This window comes from Protopterus annectens, chromosome 1.part1, assembly GCF_019279795.1.
Source record: "Protopterus annectens isolate FY-2018-M chromosome 1.part1, PAN1.0, whole genome shotgun sequence".
In the NCBI taxonomy this organism is placed as follows: Eukaryota; Metazoa; Chordata; order Ceratodontiformes; family Protopteridae; genus Protopterus; species Protopterus annectens.
This window is the reverse complement of record NC_056726.1, coordinates 1,832,582,411-1,832,603,209: the sequence shown is the minus strand read 5'-3', so window position 1 is coordinate 1,832,603,209 and position 20,799 is coordinate 1,832,582,411. Positions and strand designations below refer to the sequence as shown.

Sequence of the window (20,799 nt, the reverse complement as noted above, 5' to 3'; positions counted from 1 at the left end):
GAATCAGAAAATATACCCCTGGGATTCCACCTGTGTCCCTGCTGGACAGGGGCTTTGGGTGCTGACTTTCTAAACATGGGCTAAACTCTTGGCTAGGCTTATCAAGGCCTCAGGCCCAATAGTGTGGTAACTTCCTATGACCTCATGATCCCATTTGCATATATGAGTAGCGGTGCTCTTCATAACTATGAAATCCACTATGAATACCACCTTTTAAATCAATTACTGAAACTTTCCAGCATAACCACTAAATGACAGATTGTGATATGGGGAATAGAAATGGTCCTTCCTTAGGAACTTACTGTGGTAGGTACAGAGGTAAGAGGAGTCTTAATGGCATCATGCTAGTGTGTGTATGTGTGTGTGTGTGTGTGTGTGTGTGTGTGTGTGTGTGGGGGGGGGGGTGATGGAATAGTATGTAATCAAAAACACTTGAAAATTCAGATAACTAATTTCCAGAACCCAAGTCTTGACTTATAAGTTCTCTCTTCGTTCAAAGTAATCAATGAGTAATAATTCGAGCAGATCCGAATATACAGAAAATGTCTTGCATAAGTCATTGTTTATATTTTCTCAGACATTCTTGCAACATATGTAATTTTTCATTCATTTAACAAGTTTACTATTTTTGGATCTACGGGCGGCCATGGTGGTGCAGTGGTTAGCATTGTCACCTCATAGCAAGAGGTTCTCCAGTTCAATCCTCGGCTGGGGTGCCTTCTGTGTGGAGTCTGCATGTCCTCCCTGTGGTCGCATGAGTTTCCTCCGGGTGATCTGGTTTCCTCCCACATCCCAAAGACATGCTGTAGGTGGATTGGATACTCTAAATTGGCCCTAGGTATGAATGTGTGCATGTGTGTGTGCCTTCTGTGGAAGGTTGGGTGCTGGGCTGGCAACTCAACACTATAAAACTCTACTGCCAATCATGAGTGGACAGGCGACCCACTGTGGTGACCCCTAACAGGGAAAAGCCGAAAGAAGAAGACTATTTTTGGATCTACACCGGAAATTTGTGTATTTCTTTTTTTGGGGGGTAGGATTCAAAATATGCCTAATTTAAAATTCAAATATGAAATGCTGATATGTACCAGTCATGTGCTATCCCACATTGACACTTAATGTTTTTTTACACAAGCCTAGGCAATAAGGTTCTCAGTGAAGCAATCCTGTAAACTAAATGGAATCACATAACGGTTTCATCATAAAGCAAATCAGCATCCATCCAAGAGCCAAAATATCAAAAATCGTAGTTTTACCCAGTCAGCAATATGGGGGTGCAACTGCCTTGTCTGTATTTATCATTGCCATTTCATATAGGGCACTCTGCAACTGTTATGCAAGGTAAGCAGCTTTGTTTCATAGTTCTTATTAAAATTAAATAGACAGATTCAAAATAAAATCACTTGAGAAGTCAGTGTTAGAAAGAAAGAAGTCTCCAAAATATAATTCTTTAGCTTTATTTCACCATTTAATACCTATAATGTATAATGAAATATTTGCCTTCTTAGCTTCACATTTTAAAATATCTACACATTTAAATGGCTCATTATGATTGGCTTGTTTCACATGAAAAGCTTTTAGTGGCTGCAGAAAATGTTGCCTTAACTGTACTGGCACAACTGCCCTCCAAATGAAGACCATGTTCTAAAATGTCACTGTAGTGGTTGACATAAGCAGGGGGGTTGTGTGTACATCTGAGTATTCATACATGGAACTTGTGGCAGTCTCTTGCATTTAGATGCATGCACATATGCATTAAGTTCACACCGCATGTTAAGTCACCTTTGCCAGATCTACTCTGCAACAATTTAAGTTTTTCTTTTTTTTATTTTAATTGTTTGCTTTTTTAAATAAAATCTGCATACTGTGTCTGTCACAAGCTGCTATACAATATGGAAAATGTGAGAACTGCATCAAAATCTAGAAAATCAGATGTAGTGCTGTGTACTGTTTTCTGTAAACCTTGTGACATACTTAAAAGTCAAATCTATTACTGTACAGATATGTCCCATCCAGGTAACATTATTTTAATCCTTTTGTGACCAGCAGGCATGTCACAAACAGAAAGGAAAACATCAGTGTGTTTTGGCCCTCTCATACAAATGTAAGGCACTCTGCTTATTAGACAAGGAAAACGGGAGTTAGACTTGAGCACAGATTCTAAGATGCCATGGATGACTAGTTAAATTATGTCTTCATTTCCCAGAAGATGACTGATAAGCCTTACTACAACACTGTTACCTTAGGAAGGCAGGGCAGTAGCATAGCTAAAGGACTGCAGTGGAGAGGGGCACCCTGCTATAGCATTTGCTTCAGTTCCCAGAAGATGACTGATAAGCCTTACTACAACACTGTTACCGTGGGAAGGCAGGGCAGTAGCATAGCTAAAGGACTGCAGTGGAGAGGGGCACCCTGCTATAGCATTTGCGGAGTAATCATACTCCTAGCCTCTAATTCTCCTCCTTGTAAACAGCACTTGGCTTATTGCCAAAAGGATAATATTGTCCTTCTTCAATGGTACTAAGGGTAGGACACTTAGACCTGACCACTTGTAGCCCTTTAATGTGGCATTTGTTGTTCTGTTGCAGGTAGTATGGAACATCTGCTAACATCTGTGTATTGGAGGAGAATAGGTAGCCTACAGTTTAAATAAAAGGCATTAGAGGCATGAGGGAGGGTGCTGGTAAGAAAGGGCACTAGGTGTACCCAATAATGAAGTCCTGGCAGGAAGGATTCATGTGGGCCAAAATATGGGTAGCATAACATAATCTTTTTTTTTTCACAGACTTAAATGCTGACAGTCACTGAAGCTGCTGAGCTTGGTCGTGATTCTCGAACCTTGGGACTTGGTAATGTAATGGTAGAGCAGGATACCCCAACTGTTGCCTCAGGAAGTTCATCTCTTTCTGTCCATTCGTTTAGGTCTGGGTTGTAGATCTGCACACATTTCTTGTATTTCTTCTGGCTTTCATTCCATCCTCCCAGGATATGGATCTTTCCTTCAAGTATAGCAATACCAGCTGTGCTAACCCCACCTGGAAGAGGTGCCATATAACTCCACTGGCTATTGTAAGGGTTGAAGCACTCAACAGGTAGTACATCAACTCGCTCAGCCCGGGGTCCTAGTTGGCTACCTCCTAGCACATATGCGCGGTCCCCCAGTGTGGCAGCACAGTGCCAGCCCCTGGGGGTAAGTAGGCTTGCCTTGTCTCTCCAGATATCATTGGCCATCTCATAGGCACAGACTGAACGAGAGTAGGCATTATTAATGTAGCCACCAGTAACCAGTATCATGCCATCTACAACAGAGCTAGCATGACAGCATCGGGCAATTTCCAAGGGCATTTTCATCTGCCAGACATTGGATGACGGTGTATAACACTCAACAGAAGCCAGTGCCCCTTCAATATTTCGCCCACCCACAGCATAAAGCAAACCATTATAAGAATTCAAGCTAAAGTGTGTCCTTCTCTGTAGCATTGGAGCCAAATGAAGCCACGTGTTGAACCGAGGATCATATCTGTAGGTAAAAAAAGAAAATGTTCAGTTTTTTTAACAACATGTAATTTTCTCATACTCAATAGTATGGTAACCAAAACATCTGCCCAAATACATGAAATGAATATCCATTTGAGTCCACCAGTGCATGTATACATAGACACACACGCACGCACGCACGCACACACACACACACACACACACACACACACACACACACACACACACACACACACACACACACACACAGAAGACAGAAACACCTCTGCCACTTAAATTCCTAACACCATGAATTTCAGACAGTTTTTGGCCTGTTATGCAAAATGTGAGGCCCAGGTATTCCTTTACAAAAGATTTTCAGGAGCAGTGCACTACTGGGAGTTAGAACAAAGTTCTGCAGAAGTTAACAGTGAAAACAGGGAGCCACGTTCCTTCAAGTAAAATAACTGGGCAAAATAAAATAGGTGGATAATACAAAGTAGATGGAATACTTCATACATAAATAAAAATTGTAATGCTCTCGACTACCGAAAAAGGTAGGTTATAAATGATCAGACTGCGTGTTTGCTTATGTGCTTGTAAAATAAGACTGTTTTTGTGTGGCTTGTTTGTTTATTCCAAATTCTTTTAGATTTAAGACTGCTAAATTCTCAGTTGTATTTTTACTCATACTATTACTTTATTAAATATAGAAATTTAAAGAGTCATTATATTTTTAATACACCCATTAATTTAGAAAGGCTGAAAAAAGTCACTTAATGCTGACCCTGTTTGAACTGCAACTGTACCAATGTCTGTGCATGAACATCTTGGATTCTGAGGTTTGGTTTACTCATTGAACCTATAGAAATAAGAAGCCTAAATTCAAAACCCAAACCAAACAGGAATTGTAGAACTCGGGACTGTTTTTAGTTCAGATGGTAAATGTTAGTAGCCGCAGTAGGACTTTGCCTTTTGAAACATACACTGATATTTTTTTTGTCTGAGAGTTTGTACTTAGAATGTATTGCCTTCAAATCTAGAGTTGTTAAATATGTTACAAGCCAGGGGCAGGTTAATTACAGGAAGCATTTGGCTATTGGTAGTTCAGGATCAAAATAGCTGTAGCAAGGCCATCTTTCATATCAAGCCTGAAATCTTGATAGCAGACTAAGTAGTTAAAAGGAATGCATCAGCATAGTACAGCTCTTGACTAGTCTACCAATTGAGAAGACAAGCCATTATGTAAACACAGACACACAAATACACACCTGCACATACAAATTAGCTCACACACTCTGCAAACACAACCATGCCAACATATGCACACAATAAAAAATACAAAAGCACACACTACACACATTTCTAATATTGGGACAACCCCCCTCTCAAAACATACAGATCCACCTATGAGATCACACATAGCTTGGGGTAAGAGCTGCTTGGAATAGAGTCTCTCTCACACACACACACACACACACACACACACACACACACACACACACACACACACACACACACACACACATACATATATGCACACACGCACACACACAAAACACTCATCTCATACACCTTTCACATACTCTCCACCAAATGGACATTCCCACAACATGATTCTTCTGGTGACAACATCCTTCTGATCCAGTAAATACTCTCATAACCACAGCCAGCTATTAAATTCAACAAATACAAACTGCACTCCATATCCATAGATACTGTCAGTCAATACAACAGACCACTCACAACTACACCAACACACACACCACAATCTTTCCAATATTCACTCCAGTGATTAACATCTGCACAGTACCACACATATCAACACGTTCTCACATTATCACCAACTATACTACTTGCTTTTGATCACATACTTCAACACACAAGACCTGCATAACATCATCTACACATGAACAAAATACTCACAACACACTTCTACACACACACACACACACACACACACACACACACACACACACACACACACACACACACACACACCATTGCAGTGGACCAAGCACCTCTCATATGATAAGAAATCATTGTTGTATAAGAAAGCAACAGATGTAGACACAGAAACCACAACATGTGGGCACTCATCCTCAGCAGGTATGCATACTTGGCCAGCGAGAGTGTAGATCAGTTGGCACCAACAAGCCTGTCTCTGATTAGATGGCTAGTGATAACTAGGATAACACTCCTATCTGATTGACTCATTCGTTTTACACATCCTTGTGCAAGTATTCATCTGTTGTATGCTTAATTTTTCAAAATGCATTGCTTAATTTAATTCCAGGTAAATAATTTTATTATTCAATTTCATAAGCTTGTGGTTGGCAACTTATTTATAGTATAATGGTCTGTTTATGGACCTGGTGTACTATCAACTGTCCAGCTTTTGCATTTCAAAAAGTGACTATTCCTCCCACCACCTTGCTAATGCTTGTTAACTCTAACCCTGCCCCTACTTCTAACTCTAACCTTTCACCTTTTTGTAACACTGTCACTACACAAGAGAGACTCAGCACACAAGATACACAGCAATAAACATACATGATACTTAATCTATCCCCTAACATAGCCCTTACTTAACCCTAACCTGAAAATGATCACACACACACACACACACACACACACACACACACACACACACACACACACACACACACACACACACACACACACACACTCCTAATGTCAGAACTTTCATGATCTCCAAATGTATGACATTAACAAAAAAATCCCCACTTACCTGCCAAAAAATCTTTATCTGTTTGATAAATGAACAATTTGATCAATGGCACAATTGTCAATAAAAGCATTTGACTACTTTACCAAGCACAGCATACTTTTGGCAAAATTGATATTTGTCCATCTCACAGAGATTTATACTTTTAGAAATTAAATGGCTCAAGTAGGATACCAATGGCACTTATGTGTTGTAAATAATCCTACCACAGACCTCGTTGCCTAAATATAATCATTGTTTTTGAAAAACACTGCAACCATGCAGAATCCCTTGGATTGGATGCATCCATTATGGTGAAAGTACCTGCCTACCTCTCCACAGGAAAAAAATACCTTCTGTGTAACCCTCTGATGCTAGATTGGGATGAAAGTAAAAGCACAAATGACCACAGACATACATTATACAGCTGAGGGAGGAGACCAGAACACCTGGATACAAATCACACAGTGAGAGGAAGTACATGCAGATTAAACACAAAAGGAATCATAGCCAAAAACATGACCACAAAACCAAGCTCTGTGAGATAGTGCTACATAGTGTGCTATCATACACATCTAGACCTTTCAAATTCTTAGTGCAAGATAGCTGGACAAGCCTAAAATAATAGGGACAAAGGCTCAAAAACAGGGACATATTTTCTAAATATTGCTCTTATAAACTTATAAACTTGCTAGAATAGCAAGAAAAGCTAAGACGGTGGGGCCTTGTGTGGCTGCAGCTACTCTGGCTCCCAATGTGTGTTTTGTATTTTGTGCGGGCTTTGTCGATTTGTCATCCATTTGGGAGTCCGTTTGACTTGGTCGGGTGTGTACTGATTTGCAGCCATGGTGGTTTTTGCTTGAACTTGTGGATTTGCTTTGTTTTTGGAGATCACTGGGCCAATCATGGCCATTTGGGCCTTCAAGAGTTGCAGTTACACCGAATACAGGTAGTGGAAATCAGACTTTGGCTACTGGTTTTGGATTTTAAATTCTGTTGAGCTGGAGGGACCAGTCTGGGACTTGGGATATTGCTGGTGTTGAGGATGGAGCTAGCGACAGTGTGGTTGCTGTGACTAGAGTGAATTGCTGTGGTCACTGTAATTGCCTTGGTCAATGTAATCATTTGGGCCTTCAGGTAGCATCAGTTATGCTGCATGTAGGTAGCGGAAACCCGACTTTGTCTACTGGTTTCTGATGTGAATTTGTATTTAAATTCTGTTGAGTCGGAGGGGACTGGTCTGAGATTTGGGACATTGCTGGTGTTGAGGATAGAGCTAGCGACAGGGGGAATGGTGTGAATGGTGAGGATTGCTGCGGTCATTAAAATCACCACTGTGATGAGTTGAGCATGGTTAATGCAGCTTTGGTGCCTTTGGATGTCTTGGACTCCGTTGTTTTTTGCGCATGAGCTTGGAGAAACATAATTTCGTTCAGCTGTGCACTGCAGCTGTGTGGTCTGAATGACAATAAAGTTAACTTTGACTTTGAGTGGGTTAACATGCATTTTATGTAGGATATTATATCTGAAAATCAAATATATGTCATTATTTAGTGACTTCAGCCCTCAGTGATTTGCCACAACACCACAAATCTTATGAGGAATAGGCCAAAAATATGAAACACAAATTGTCCAGATTTTGTGAAAATCTGGACAATTGAGAGGTATGTAATCATCCTATCTACACCAGCACAGACTGTCACTCATTGTGTACAATGCTGACGTTTGTGATGGAAAGTGAAAACAAAAAGATATGGCCAATTTACTATACTTAGATACACAGGAATTTCCCTAGACACATAGCTATTTTTATCACAGACCCCTAAACCCATCAGTATAGCAACTTTACCAGCTAGGTACATGGCAGATCTCTGACTGTGCTAAAAATGAAAACAGTAAAGTATATGAACTAAGTTGTTCTGCAAATCCAGAACAATGACTACTTAACTTGATCAAATAACAGCAGAGTCATTCACTTGTATTCAGCACCCACATACTCAGCAATTAAAACCGCATTTATTGACTTTCTACATCTTAGATGAGACTGTAATAAATTTAAAATAATAACAAATAGCCACAATAATTTATCTTAACTCATCTACACACATATACAAACACACATACACACATTGTCCTTGACAATCACAGCAAATTCTATAGCTGTGTACACTTCATATATCTGAATGGCATCAAATGAATTAATATACATTTAAATAATAGCCATATGCATTTTCAATTTGTTGAAGAACTGCGCGCACACACACACACACACACACACACACACACACACACACACACACACACACACACACACACACACGCGCGCGCGCGCGCAGGCACACATACACACACACACACGCACACGCACACATGCACACATACATACACACACACACAGGACTATCGGGTCTATATTAGATGAACGAACGCTTAAAATGTCATGTATGACGTGCTCGACAGCGTTTAAATGATCGTTCATCTAAGCGATACCTCAGAATGTCGAAACAAGGAGTTCTGAACATTTATAATTGGCCAGTCATCAGGAAGCCAGCACCTGACGACTAAAATGTACTGTACACCATTACAACCCCCCCAAAAAAACAAAACAAAAACAAAAACAAAACCAAATCAACAAACAACATAAAGTGGGGGGCTTTGCCCCCACACCACTCAGTGTGGGGGGGCTGTGCCCCCTCTTAAATATGCCAACTCTGAGATCACACCATAGTAGAGGACTGTCATAACATTACACAGGGTGAACGTCGTGACCGCACCACAGTGGAGGACTGTAAGAATGGCTAGACAGGGTGAACGTTCTGACGGCTGGCCAATTATAAATTTTTGAGACTCCTTGTTTCGACATTCTGAGGTTTCACTTAGATGAACGTTCGCTTAAAAACTGTCGAGCATGTCGTACTCAACATTGTAAGCATTCGTTCATCTAATATAGACCCACTATTAATTGCAGCTACTGGTATGACTGTAATTGTACACTTCAGAAGTATTATTGCAATCAGATAATAAATATGTAAATGACTACATCACTGGAACATACCTTCTTAGTTCTCTGCTGTCAGAATATAGTGAGTAATTCTGCACCCCCCCCCCCCCCCCATGACCGCCTCTGCCACACACTGACTTCTCAATCTCTTAGCCCAAGAATCAAGCAGGAAACTAAAAAATAATGATGGACAAAAGACCAAAATCAGGGAGAGATATTGCCTTTTTATATTTAAGAAAGAATTGCAAAATAATAGCGTTTGCTTTAGCATGCTTTTTCTGAAGTTGCTAAGTCTGACTGAAACTCAAATGTCCCTTACTAGTTGTTAACTGCATTCCTCACTGCTTTGCCAGGAAAAACACACGTTATAAGGAAAATACCAAAATGTGAGGCAAAACCTGATACATTATGTGAAATCAGACAGTGGACAGTATCTATGCCCCCCCCCCCCCACACAAATATATCATATACACACAGATATACACACTTGACCAACATCAGTTATAGTCACTTGATTAACTGCCTACACCAGAAGTTTGACTTTGACCAAATGAATAAATAAATAAATAAATAAATAAACTGCCAAACAGGAATCTATCGTCTTAACTCACTGCTGTCAGAATACATTGTGCAATCTATGGAAACCCCTTTCTGCCAACACATGCCTCTCAATCTCTCAACACAAGAATGAAGTAAAAAGGTAAAAATAATGAGTGACAAAGTACCAAAATTAAGGATATATATTACCCTTATATTGTTAAAAGTTGTTAGAATAACAAGATTCACATTAGCATGCTTTTTTCTAAAGGCTGTTGTGTTTGATCTCATATTACTATCTTCCTCACACAATTGCCAGGAAAAACACAACGTTTGCAAGGACATACCGAAATATCAGGCAAAATCAGAAGTTTTCTGTAAAATCAGAGACATTTCACAGCATCTATACCCACACATAAATATGTCCATACATATGCACACCCATCTAAAATATGTACCTTCCTGCATACTAGTTAAATGTCATGTGAAGGACTAGCAGTGAAAAGAAAGGAGAAAGGAAAAAGAAAACCATGTGTGTGCGTGCCTGTTCTGGTAGTTCTGTAACACTCTCCATTCTGTTTTTCACTTTCAGTCTCAGGTTGCCTCATTCTGATCCAATCACCTGAGGCAGCATGAGTTACTAGAAATGGCTCCTTTCTGCTTCTTACAACTGCCCAATGAACCACATTTTTATTGATGCTTCTGCCTTTTGCAGAAGAGAGGAAGGCCTGTAATAAGTCTATCTACCTTATTCCCGATATGGAGTAGACATACTGCTGGGCTGTTTTAAAATCAGCCCAGCAAGCAGTGCAAGCTAATTTCTTTCTTTCTTTTCTGTTTTTTTCAGGGCACCTTAGAAGTTTTTGGAACTCCATGTATGTTTGGAGTTCAATATCACTAATGGTAAAGGTAAAATTACATTTTAGAGGGAAAGGAGGAAAAAAAAAAAAATACGCAGTTTGTACTTTTATGGGGGAGCGGTGGCAGTTCAGCAGCCAGTTCCACAAGCCATATCTCTCAACTGTTTTTTGCAGAATATTCATATTTTTGCCTCATATTTTTGGTATTTTCCTCTTAAAATATATGGTTTTCTGCCATATCACTGGAATGATCTCAGGACTGAAGTCACTAAATGATTATATTATGTCAGGCTTTGTCCAGATTTCTTGCACTAAACGATTGAGAACTATGCCACCAGCTGCTCCTGCAACCAACTACAAAGTTATAGCAACTGAAAATGAAATTAAAGAAATTAGTGAATTCCATTTTATGCTGTAGTAATTACTAAAATAAATTTCAGTGAACCACAGTGCAGCAATCCACAACACCCTTGCATTACTTACCTGTTTCTGTATTCCACTGACTGCAAGTTGTGCAGCTGTGCTGCAATAGCATCTAAGAAGTTGTGGGGTTAATCATTCTTTTTTTCATAGGTTCATAGGAGTATTCTAGATTGGGGGTGATGTAATGGTTGGGGTTGAGAGTGGCATAATGGTTAACATATGTACCTTGCAATCAAAAGGTACTAAGTTTGATTCTCACCCTTGAGGGAAATTGCCTAGGCTTGAAATAGCTCACAAAGGAAGCTACCCTAGTACTTACCTATGAATAACCAATGGGGCCTTTATAAGCCTAACCAAGCATCCCAATTGTATCCCTCAAGTTTATGTGCCTTAGAGGTTATTTTAAGGGGTATATGCAAGCTAAGGCAAGATGTACAGGCTGACTGTGTCCATTAGAGACATAGATAATAGACCTGTGGTGTGTTTCAAATTTCTATCTACTGATCCATGTTATTCTTGAATAGGGTTAGGGAAAGTCTCTAAGACATATACCTACCCCTCCATTGTGTCATATTATACCACTTCAGATAGGTCTTCAACTCTCAGTCCTTGGCTTATGTGGCTAGTGTCCTATCCATTGGTTCACTGGGGCCTGGTTTTTTTTCCTGGGCTCATGTTCATGGCATGCAGTAGAACCAAGCTAAGTCTAGGCATGTACTTTCCCTCCTATGCCACCCTGATATGCTTCTTGCCATGTACTATTCTGAGATCCCTTGCCCTTGAAGCTGATTCCTAACCACTGCCAAAGTCACAAACAGCAGGATTCTCCCCAAACTCTTCCCAGTGAAGGTGACCAGCCCTCAATCATTTATTTTTTTTAATTTTATTTATTTTTATTTTATTTTACATTTGTTGACTGGGCTAGTCTAACTGGATATATGCCCATTTTCAGTAGAGGCCCAGGGAGAAAAGCTCCAAGCATGAACAGTAACAAAGTTAACAATATATAACAAAGACATGTATAATAACAGTACAGAGGTAGCATTGGTTAAAATAAAAATATAGTATTATAATTATAGACTATAGACATTATACTAAAAGTTAAACTAAAAAAAAAAAACAATTATACTAGACACAAAAGTGGGTATGAGCAAAACAGAATAAAGTCCTTATATTTTATCCTCTTACTATGGAAAAAAAAAGAGAAGTAACTAGATTTGGAGGCCTAGGTTGGGGGAGTGGGGAAAGGGGTATGAGCAGGAGGGGAAAAAGATTTCAGTCTGGGTTAGCACAAGGACAAAGCCACTGTGTTTTAAGATGTTCTTTAATATGTTTTTTGAATAGAGAAGTAGAAGCTAGGGTAGATAGTTCAGGAGGGAGGAGATTCCAGTTTTTACCTGTAGTGTTTGAGAAAAGTGAGTCACCAGCTTTGTTGTTAGATTTAATCAAGGAGACCAGGAGTTTATTAGCAGAACGTAGTGTAGCTAGATTTTTATATGGTGAAATCAGATTAGTCAGGATAGGGGTATTATTGGGGTGGTTTACTATTGAAATGTCGAACGGCAGTACATCGACTGTACTATAGCCGAACACGGAAGTTCGAAAATAGTAATGTCGACGACAAAAAAACAATCTAGGAATGGTTTTAACATGGGTCGAGGTAGGTGTTCAGTATTATTCAGAACTACAAACATCTCCCCTACCTCGACTCATGTTAAAACACAGACTTGATTGTTTTTTTGTCGTTGACATTACTATTTTCGAACTTCCGTGTTCGACTATAGTACAGTCGATGTAGTGCCGTTCGACATTTCAATAGTAAACCTATTGGGGTGGTATAGGATCTTTTGAGTGATAAGTAACTGTTGACACTCACTCCTCCAAAGGCAGGCGACCTGTCTGGTGGACCCAGGCCATAAATAAGCTATACAACAGAAGGAGAAAGCTACTACATGACAGAGCAAAATCCCAAAAAGGGAAGGCGTCACTGATCAGTACTAGCAAGAAACTACAATCCCTCATAAAATCTTCTAAGGCCAGCTTTGAAAGAAAAATTGCACAATACACTAAAGATAATCACAAGGCCTTCTTTAGTTATGTCGGAAACCTGGGAGGCAACTCCCAGATATGCTCTGAGTTAGTGCAAAATGACAACAGAAATTCACTGAACCCACAGACATTGCCAACATCCTGGCAGAAAGGTTCAGTGCAAACTTCTCCCTCCCTTCCCCCCCAAAAGAGCAAATGTCTATCCCAACAGAGTGTAGCCTTCCTGAGATCACAGATGCACAGGTGAGAGCTGCCCTCTCCAAAGCTAAAAACACAGCGGCAATGGGACCAGACGGTGTCCTGGGCTGCTTCTTACATGAGCTCCAAGAAGAACTAAACCCTCATATAAAGTCACTATTCAATCTCAGCCTTACAGGATATGTTCCCAAGGAATGGCGTACAGCAACAGTGGTCCCACTCCACAAAGGTGGTGCCACAACAGACCCCGGAAACTATCGCCCTATAAGCCTGACTAGCCTGGTCTGCAAAGCTATGGAATGTATCATCATGGAAATCATAAACAAAGACATTGGGAACCTCCAGACACTGGATCCTACCCAATTCGGCTTTGTTAAGGGCAGATCTTGCCTCTTGAACCTGGTTGTCTTCTTTGAAACAGTTACCAAAGCCATAGATGAAGGGAAGGTAGTCCACACAGCCTACCTGGACCTCGCAAAGGCCTTTGACACAATACCCCACTCGGGCATCATAAATAAGCTCACCAGCTTAAATATCAACCCCTATATCACAAGATGGGTTGCAAACTGGCTCAGGGATAGAACCCACATGGTCAGAATAGCAGGTGACAGGTCAGACTCTAAACCAGTTACAAGTGGTGTCCCACAAGGCTCAGTCCTGGGACCTCTCTTGTTCGGTATATATTTCTCCGAGGTACAGGCTAACACGGGTGGACTATGGCTGACCAAGTTCACAGATGACTGCAAACTGGGTGCTATAATTGACTCTCTGACTGACACAAGCATCCTCCAAAAGGGTCTCACAGAGACGGATAACTGGTGCCATCGCCATGGCCTAAAGCTAAATGCCAAAAAGTGCATAGTCAAAACAAAGTGCCCACAAATTACCACATAGGTGGTAATCCATTAAGTACGGAAGAAGTAATTATGGACTTGGTGACCCAAGTAGATAGCAATCTCTCCTTTGACAATCACGTTGCCAAAGTGGTTAGAAAGACCTTCTGTATAGCCCACCTTATCATGAAAGGGTTCACATCTAGATCAAGAGAGGTCATTGTGCCCCTCTACTCATCACTTATCAGGCCCATAATTGAGTACAATGCCCCGTTTGGGATGTACTTTACCTGACACCTTCAGCAAATGGAAAGACCCCCAAAAGTATCTCACCAAGAGGATGAAGGGGCTCAAACAGATGACCTATGCAGTTCGGCTAAAGAAACTCCAGCTCTACTCAGTTGTGTACCGCCTACTCAGAGGCGATCTGTGTCTGACGTATAAAGCCATGTCCAACCCAGAATTAATGGACATGCTTCACCTCAGGAAATCTAAATCCCTTAGAGCTACACGCTCCAGGGACCTGAACCTCAGCACAGAAATAAATAGGACATGCTGGAGGGACAGATTCATATCCCAGAGGCTCCCCTCACTCTGGAACAAAATCCCAATCCATGTCAGGCAGAGCCCCTCACTGACCCTCTTCAAGAGAAATCTTGACGAATGGATGGGAGATCATAAGTTTACCCCTGGGATCTCTTCTGTGTCGCTGTTTGATAGAGGTACAGTAAACAAACCTTAAAAGGGCTACCTTCTGTGGCCTACTATACAGAGGCACAGTCAACTAATCTAAAAGGGTGGCGAAAGCCAAACATACTCTGGCTAGGCTTATAAATGCCCTAGGGCAGATAGCCTAGTATCAACCTATGAACCTATGAACCTATATGGATCTGCAGTTCTAGCCATCCTAGTTGTTTGAGGTTAAGGCAGTGGTGAGTTTTAAAGGGAGAGCATGTGATGAATCTAGCTATGCTATTATAACAGGTAGAAAGTTTGGAGATGTTGTTTTTTGATAGGTTAGTATATATAGCAGAGGCATAGAAAAGGGTAGGAATGAGGTGGGTCTGGGCAATAGTTTTCCTGGCTGAAGGGGTAAGGAAGTGTTTCATTCTATAGAGAGTACCAAGTTTTTTGTTAACAGACTTTATGGTGGAGTTAATATGGTCATCATAGTTAAGACGATTATCAATTGTTACACCTAGTAGGCAGGTGGTAGTATCTGGGGTTATGTTGGTAGCATTGCTAGAGGTTATAGAGAAGAATGGATTGGGTGATTTATGAGTTGGAGTACAAAGCAGTAGTTTTGTTTTTTTTTGGGATTAAGGAGGAGGAAATGTTGCATAAACCAGTTTTCAACATTTTGGAAAACAGTTTGTGTGAGGGACTGGAGGGAGGCTATGTTTTTAGCAGTACAGATTAAGGCTGAGTCATCTGCATATTGAATGCAGGTGGCTTGAGGTATGTTCATGTGTAGGTCATTAATAAATAAGGAAAAAAGAAGGGGACCTGAGAGAGAGCCTTGTGGGACTCCAATATTTACTGGAAGTAATGAAGACAGATTGTTTTCCCAAAGTACTGCTTGCTGTCTGTTTTTAAGATAACACCTAAACCATTGTAATGCTTGTGGATCAAGAGAATGGGACTTCAGTTTGTCTAGAAGTTATGGTTAACCATATCAAAGGCTTTTGGCAGGTCAATAAATAGTGCAGATGAGAAGGAGTTATTGTTATGATTTTTATTTATAGAGTCAGTGAAGGATAGAAGGGCAGTTGTTGTGCTGTGGAATGGTCTGAAGCCATGTTGGCAGTTGGCTAGTAGGTTATTTCATAGTAGGTGGTTAAGTAGTTGTTTGTGAATACATTTTTCCATTATCTTAGCTAATGGGGAGAGTAAGGCAATAGGTCGAAAGTTAGAAAGCTCAATAGAAGATCCACCTTTATGAAGAGGGATGATGTGGGATACTTTCCATATGGTAGGGATTTTGCCTTCAGAAATAGTTCTGTTAATAAGGATAGATATGGGGTAGTCTATAGCTTTTGCAGCAATTTGTAGGTATTCAGATGGGAGACGGTCAGCAGACGGGGTGAAAGGTTTCAGTTTTTTAAGTAGCTTATAGATAAGAGATGTAGGTACAGGTTGTATATGAAAGGTAGGAGATGAAGTCTTGGAGGTATTTGGTGGGGAAGCAGTAGAAGGGGGTAAAGAATTGGCTAGGGTTTGAATGACTTCTGTAAAGTAGTTATTAAAGGCATCAGGGATCTGGTTGGAATTATTATGGTTGAAACCTGATGGGGCAGGAGTAGTAGAGTGTCCTGGCTGAAGAAGATTGTTTATCCCTGACCAAAAGTTTTGTGGAGTTTGTTGACTGGTTTGTTGGAGGTGAAGGTAGAAGTCTTTTTTGTCTCTAAGAGTATCCTTCTTGGTGGCATTTCTTAACTGTTTAAAGAGGAGGTGATCAGATGGTCATTTGGTAGCTCTAGATTTAGCCCAGATTTTGTTTCTGAGGAGCATCTTTTGCTTAGTTTGTTTTGTTAGCCATGGGGCAGATTTGGTTCTTATTCTAGTAGAGCGATAAGGTGCATGGTAGTCTAGGATTTGAAGAAAGTGCTGAAGTAGGTCACAGCCTCGTCAAGTTCAAGATGGGTCAGTGGTGACCAGTCATATGCTTGCAATTCATTCAGGAAGCTATCTGGATTAAATAATTTTTTAGAGCGGGAAGTTTTGAGATTATGACTGGTTGAGATATGGAGTTTTTGTCTAATAATGTAAGTAAGCATATGGTCGCTGATATTGTCGGGAAGCGTTTCTGGAGTATAATTGCTAGGGTGGTTATTAATAAGGATCCAGTCAAGAGTAGAGTCTTTCTTGCTAGGTTTGTGGATTCTAGTAGGAGTGGTTATTAATTGAGAGAATCCAAAGAGATGTATGTGGTTAGTAGGGTTCTGGGAACTGCAGGTGAACCAGTCTATGTTGAAGTCACCCAGTACAATGGTCTCCTGGAGTAGTTGGGTAGAGAGGTAACTAAGTAAGTTTTCAAGAGTATTAGTATTGTTACCAGGGGGAAGATACATACAAATTAGGTAGACAGATTTGGAGTTGTTGATTTGGAGTTTGGTAGACAGCATTTCAGATTTGGTGTCTAATGATGAAAGCACATTAAAGGGGGAAACTTGGAGATTAGATTTATAGACAATGGCTATACCTCCACCTTTTTTGGTTTTGCGGTCACATCTAAGGATATTATAGCCTGGAGGGGTAATTTCCTGGTCTAGAGTAGATGGTTTTAGCCAGGTTTCTGTAAGACATAGAATATCAAATGAGTGCAAATCAAGGAGTGCATGCAGGTGGGAAATTTTATTATTAATACTTCTAATATTAAGGTGTGCTATCAGGAGGGAGTTAGGTGCTTTAGCTAATGTAGAAATCTTAGGTAAATTTACACTATCAAGGTTATTGCTATTGTCATTATTGGGGCCAGGGTTTGGATGAATATCACCATCTAGGAGGAGGTGACGCTGGGGATAGTGTAGAAATTTAAAGATTTTGTGGGAATTATTAAAATTCTTTTTGATAGTGAAGTAAGTCACATGGGTTGCTCTGTGATATTTTTGTAGTATATAGTTAGAGGTACAGGTTATGTTATTGTGGTTAAGGGTCTAGATGAAAGAAGATGGTAAAGTTTATTGGAAATTATGGTTTTGTTCAAGTAGAGTAAGATTTCAAAGAAGGTGAGTGAATAAGGTATGGTAAGGGAGGCTATTGCGGTAGTTAAGTGTAGTATGTATGTGAAAATAGTTTTGTGTGTTGGGGCCATGGTAGTGAGTAGATATGAGATGAGATTAGCTTGTGTGAGTAGGTGAAGTAGAAAAATAGAAGAGAATGTTTCAAGAGATTGAGCAGGGTTAAAAATATGCAAAAAATAAATTAGTGGAGGTAGTATAGGAGGTAGATATGGGAAGTAGTTAGCGCAGAGGATGGCTAGGATAGGTAAGGGAGTAGTTCAAACGAGAGGTAATTAGAACTAATTAGGAAAGAAAGAGATAGGGGAGTGGCCTAGTGATGAGGAGGTTTGTGATAGGTTGAGAAAAATAAGGGGAGTGTTTAGTGAAGTATAATCTAGGACCACTGGGGGTGGGTGGGAATTGGGGGTAGGGTAGGGGAGCGGAGTGAGCCTGCAGGGCGAACGGAGTGGGGCAGACCCAAATAAGGTAAAAACAGTGAGAAAAAAAAACAATCAGTAAGGTAGAAGGTAAGAACAGGAGACAGTAAGTAAAAAGGCAGAAGTTGTGAGTGTGAGGAAGGGGGAAATAAAAGGTAAAAGCAGTGAGAAAAAAACAATCAGTAAGGTAGAAGGTAAGAACAGGAGACAGTAAGTAAAAAGGCAGAAGTTGTGAGTGTGAGGAAGGGGGAAATAAAAGAGAGGGGAAACCTGGGTGAGTAAGGGTTAACCCAGGAGTAGTGGAGGTGGAGAGGAGGGCTAGGTACAGGGTTTATAAGGACTATGGAAGGAGATGAGTACAAGGTTTAAAAGGACTATGGAAGAAGATAGTAAAGGAGAAAAGTGAAACAAGCGTGAAAAGTTAAAGTAAGAGGTAGGAAGAAAAGTAAAGTGAAATTAGATGTGGGTAAAGACTGCCATCTAGTGGCCAAAGTCTGTAAGTACCCTGTAAAGAGATTACAGCAGTTGGATGTAAATAAAAAGAAAAGTAATGGAGAAGGGAGAGGTTAGAGGGGTATTATAATAAAGGTTGGGGGCTGCAGTATGTTAGAGACAGACAGTGGAGTACAACAGTAGTAGACAGGGGGGTTATGGCTGCTGACAGATATGGCAGTTTAACAAGTACACCTAGGAGGTGTAGTGGACTAGTGTATACATAAAGTAGATGAAGGAAAAAAAATTACTTTGTGACATACAATCTAAGTTAATGTGGCTTTTAGTCCAAGGGTGTTTAGATTACCCAGGTGAGGAAATACACAGGCAGGTTTTAGGTAGGTGGATATAGCTGGTCTTTGGAGTCCAACAGGGCACAGCCGGGAGTGGAAAAAGTGAGTATAATAGATTTGCACAGTTGGAGAGAAATAAAAATAAAGTGAGAAGAAGGTTAAAATTAACACTAGGTAAAGCAAGAGAGATGGTCTTTAATCCCCCTCTCTGCACGTGGCTGCTGAGTGATCCCTGGCATCTAAATCTGTATACCAATCTGTGCAAATCTATTATACTCACTTTTTCCACTCCCGGCTGTGCCCTATTGGACTCCAAAGACCAGCTATATCCACCTACCTAAAACCTGCCTGTGTATTTCCTCACCTGGGTAATCTAAACACCCTTGGACTAAAAGCCACATTAACTAAGATTCTGTGCAAATCTATTATACTCAAACTCCCAGCTGTGCCCTATTGGACTCCAAAGACCAGCTATATCCACCTGCCTAAAACCTGCCTGTGTATTTCCTCACCTGGGTAATCTAAACACCCTTGGACTAAAAGCCACATTAACTAAGACTGTATGTCACAAAGTAATTTTATTTCCTTCATCTACTTTATGTATATACTAGTCCACTACACCTCCTAGGTGTACTTGTTAAACTGCCATATCTGCCAGCAGCCATACCCCCCTGTCTACTACTGTTGTACTCCACTATCTGTCTCTAGCATACTGCAGCCCCCAACCTTTATTCTAATACCTCTCTAACATCTCCCTTCACCATTACTTTTCTTTTTATTTACATCCAGCTGCTGCACTTTCTTTACAGGGTACTTACAGACTTTGGCCACTAGATGGCAGTCTTTACCCACCTCTAATTTCACTTTACTTCTCTTCCTACCTCTTAATTTAACTTTTCACGCTTGTTGCACTTTTCTCCTTTACTATCTTCTTCCATAGTAATTTTAAACCTTGTACCCATCTCCTTCCATAGTCCTTATAAACCCTGTACCTAGCCCTCCTCTCCACCTCCACTACTCCTAGGTTAACCCTTACTCACCCAGGTTTCCCCTCTCTTTTATTTCCCCCTTCCTCACACTCACAACTTCTGCCTTTTTACTTACTGTCTCCTGTTCTTACCTTCTACCTTACTGATTGTTTTTTTCTCACTGCTTTTATCTTACTTGGGTCTCTCCCTGATACTCTACCAAGTCTATACTCTACCTAGCCTCCACTCACTATCTGCTTCCCTCCCTTCTTCTTTTATATACTCTCCTTTTTTCTCTCCCTCTCCTATTCTCAGAGTATTAGTCCCTATCCCTGTACCTGACTAAATTGATCACCCCCTCCTCTCTTATTTAATTTATTCATCTCTACCTCCCTCCACACAACTCTAAGGTATTTTGCCTCCTCCTCTATACCTTTAAAGTTTTCCAACTTTGAAAGACTTTCTCCTGTGTATCTCTATCTCCCTCCCCCTCCCCTCTACCTCCACCTCCATTGCTCTAACCTACTTTTAGTCTTGTTCTCTCTTACCATCCTGCACCTCCACCTTACCTTAGTGTTCCAGTCTCCATTCTGCTTTTTCATACTTTGCATCTGGGGGGCAGCTTACTACATCCGTGCCTGAACTATTATATGGGACTAGCTCCCTAGAGGTGCCATCTTTAATCCCCCTCTCTGCACGTGGCTGCTGAGCGATCCCTGGTGTCTAAATCTGTATACCAATGTAAGTGTGTTTTTGATACATGTTTTTATGTGATTTTAAA

The 20,799-nt window shown here is 40.5% G+C and overlaps 1 protein-coding gene across 2 annotated transcripts in view; it reads right to left on the bottom strand.

Moving 5' to 3' along the window:
• Window positions 1–1,441: 1,441 nt before the first annotated feature.
• The window catches only part of LOC122812613 (kelch-like protein 31), a 241,315-nt gene continuing 221,957 nt past the window's right edge, over window positions 1,442–20,799 (bottom strand). For both annotated transcript variants that reach the window (XM_044084821.1, XM_044084822.1), the window contains exon 3: window positions 1,442–3,520. In XM_044084821.1, coding sequence (XP_043940756.1) covers window positions 2,788–3,520 — 733 coding nt within the window. In that variant the 3' untranslated portion in view covers window positions 1,442–2,787. The remainder of the gene's footprint in view (window positions 3,521–20,799) is intronic.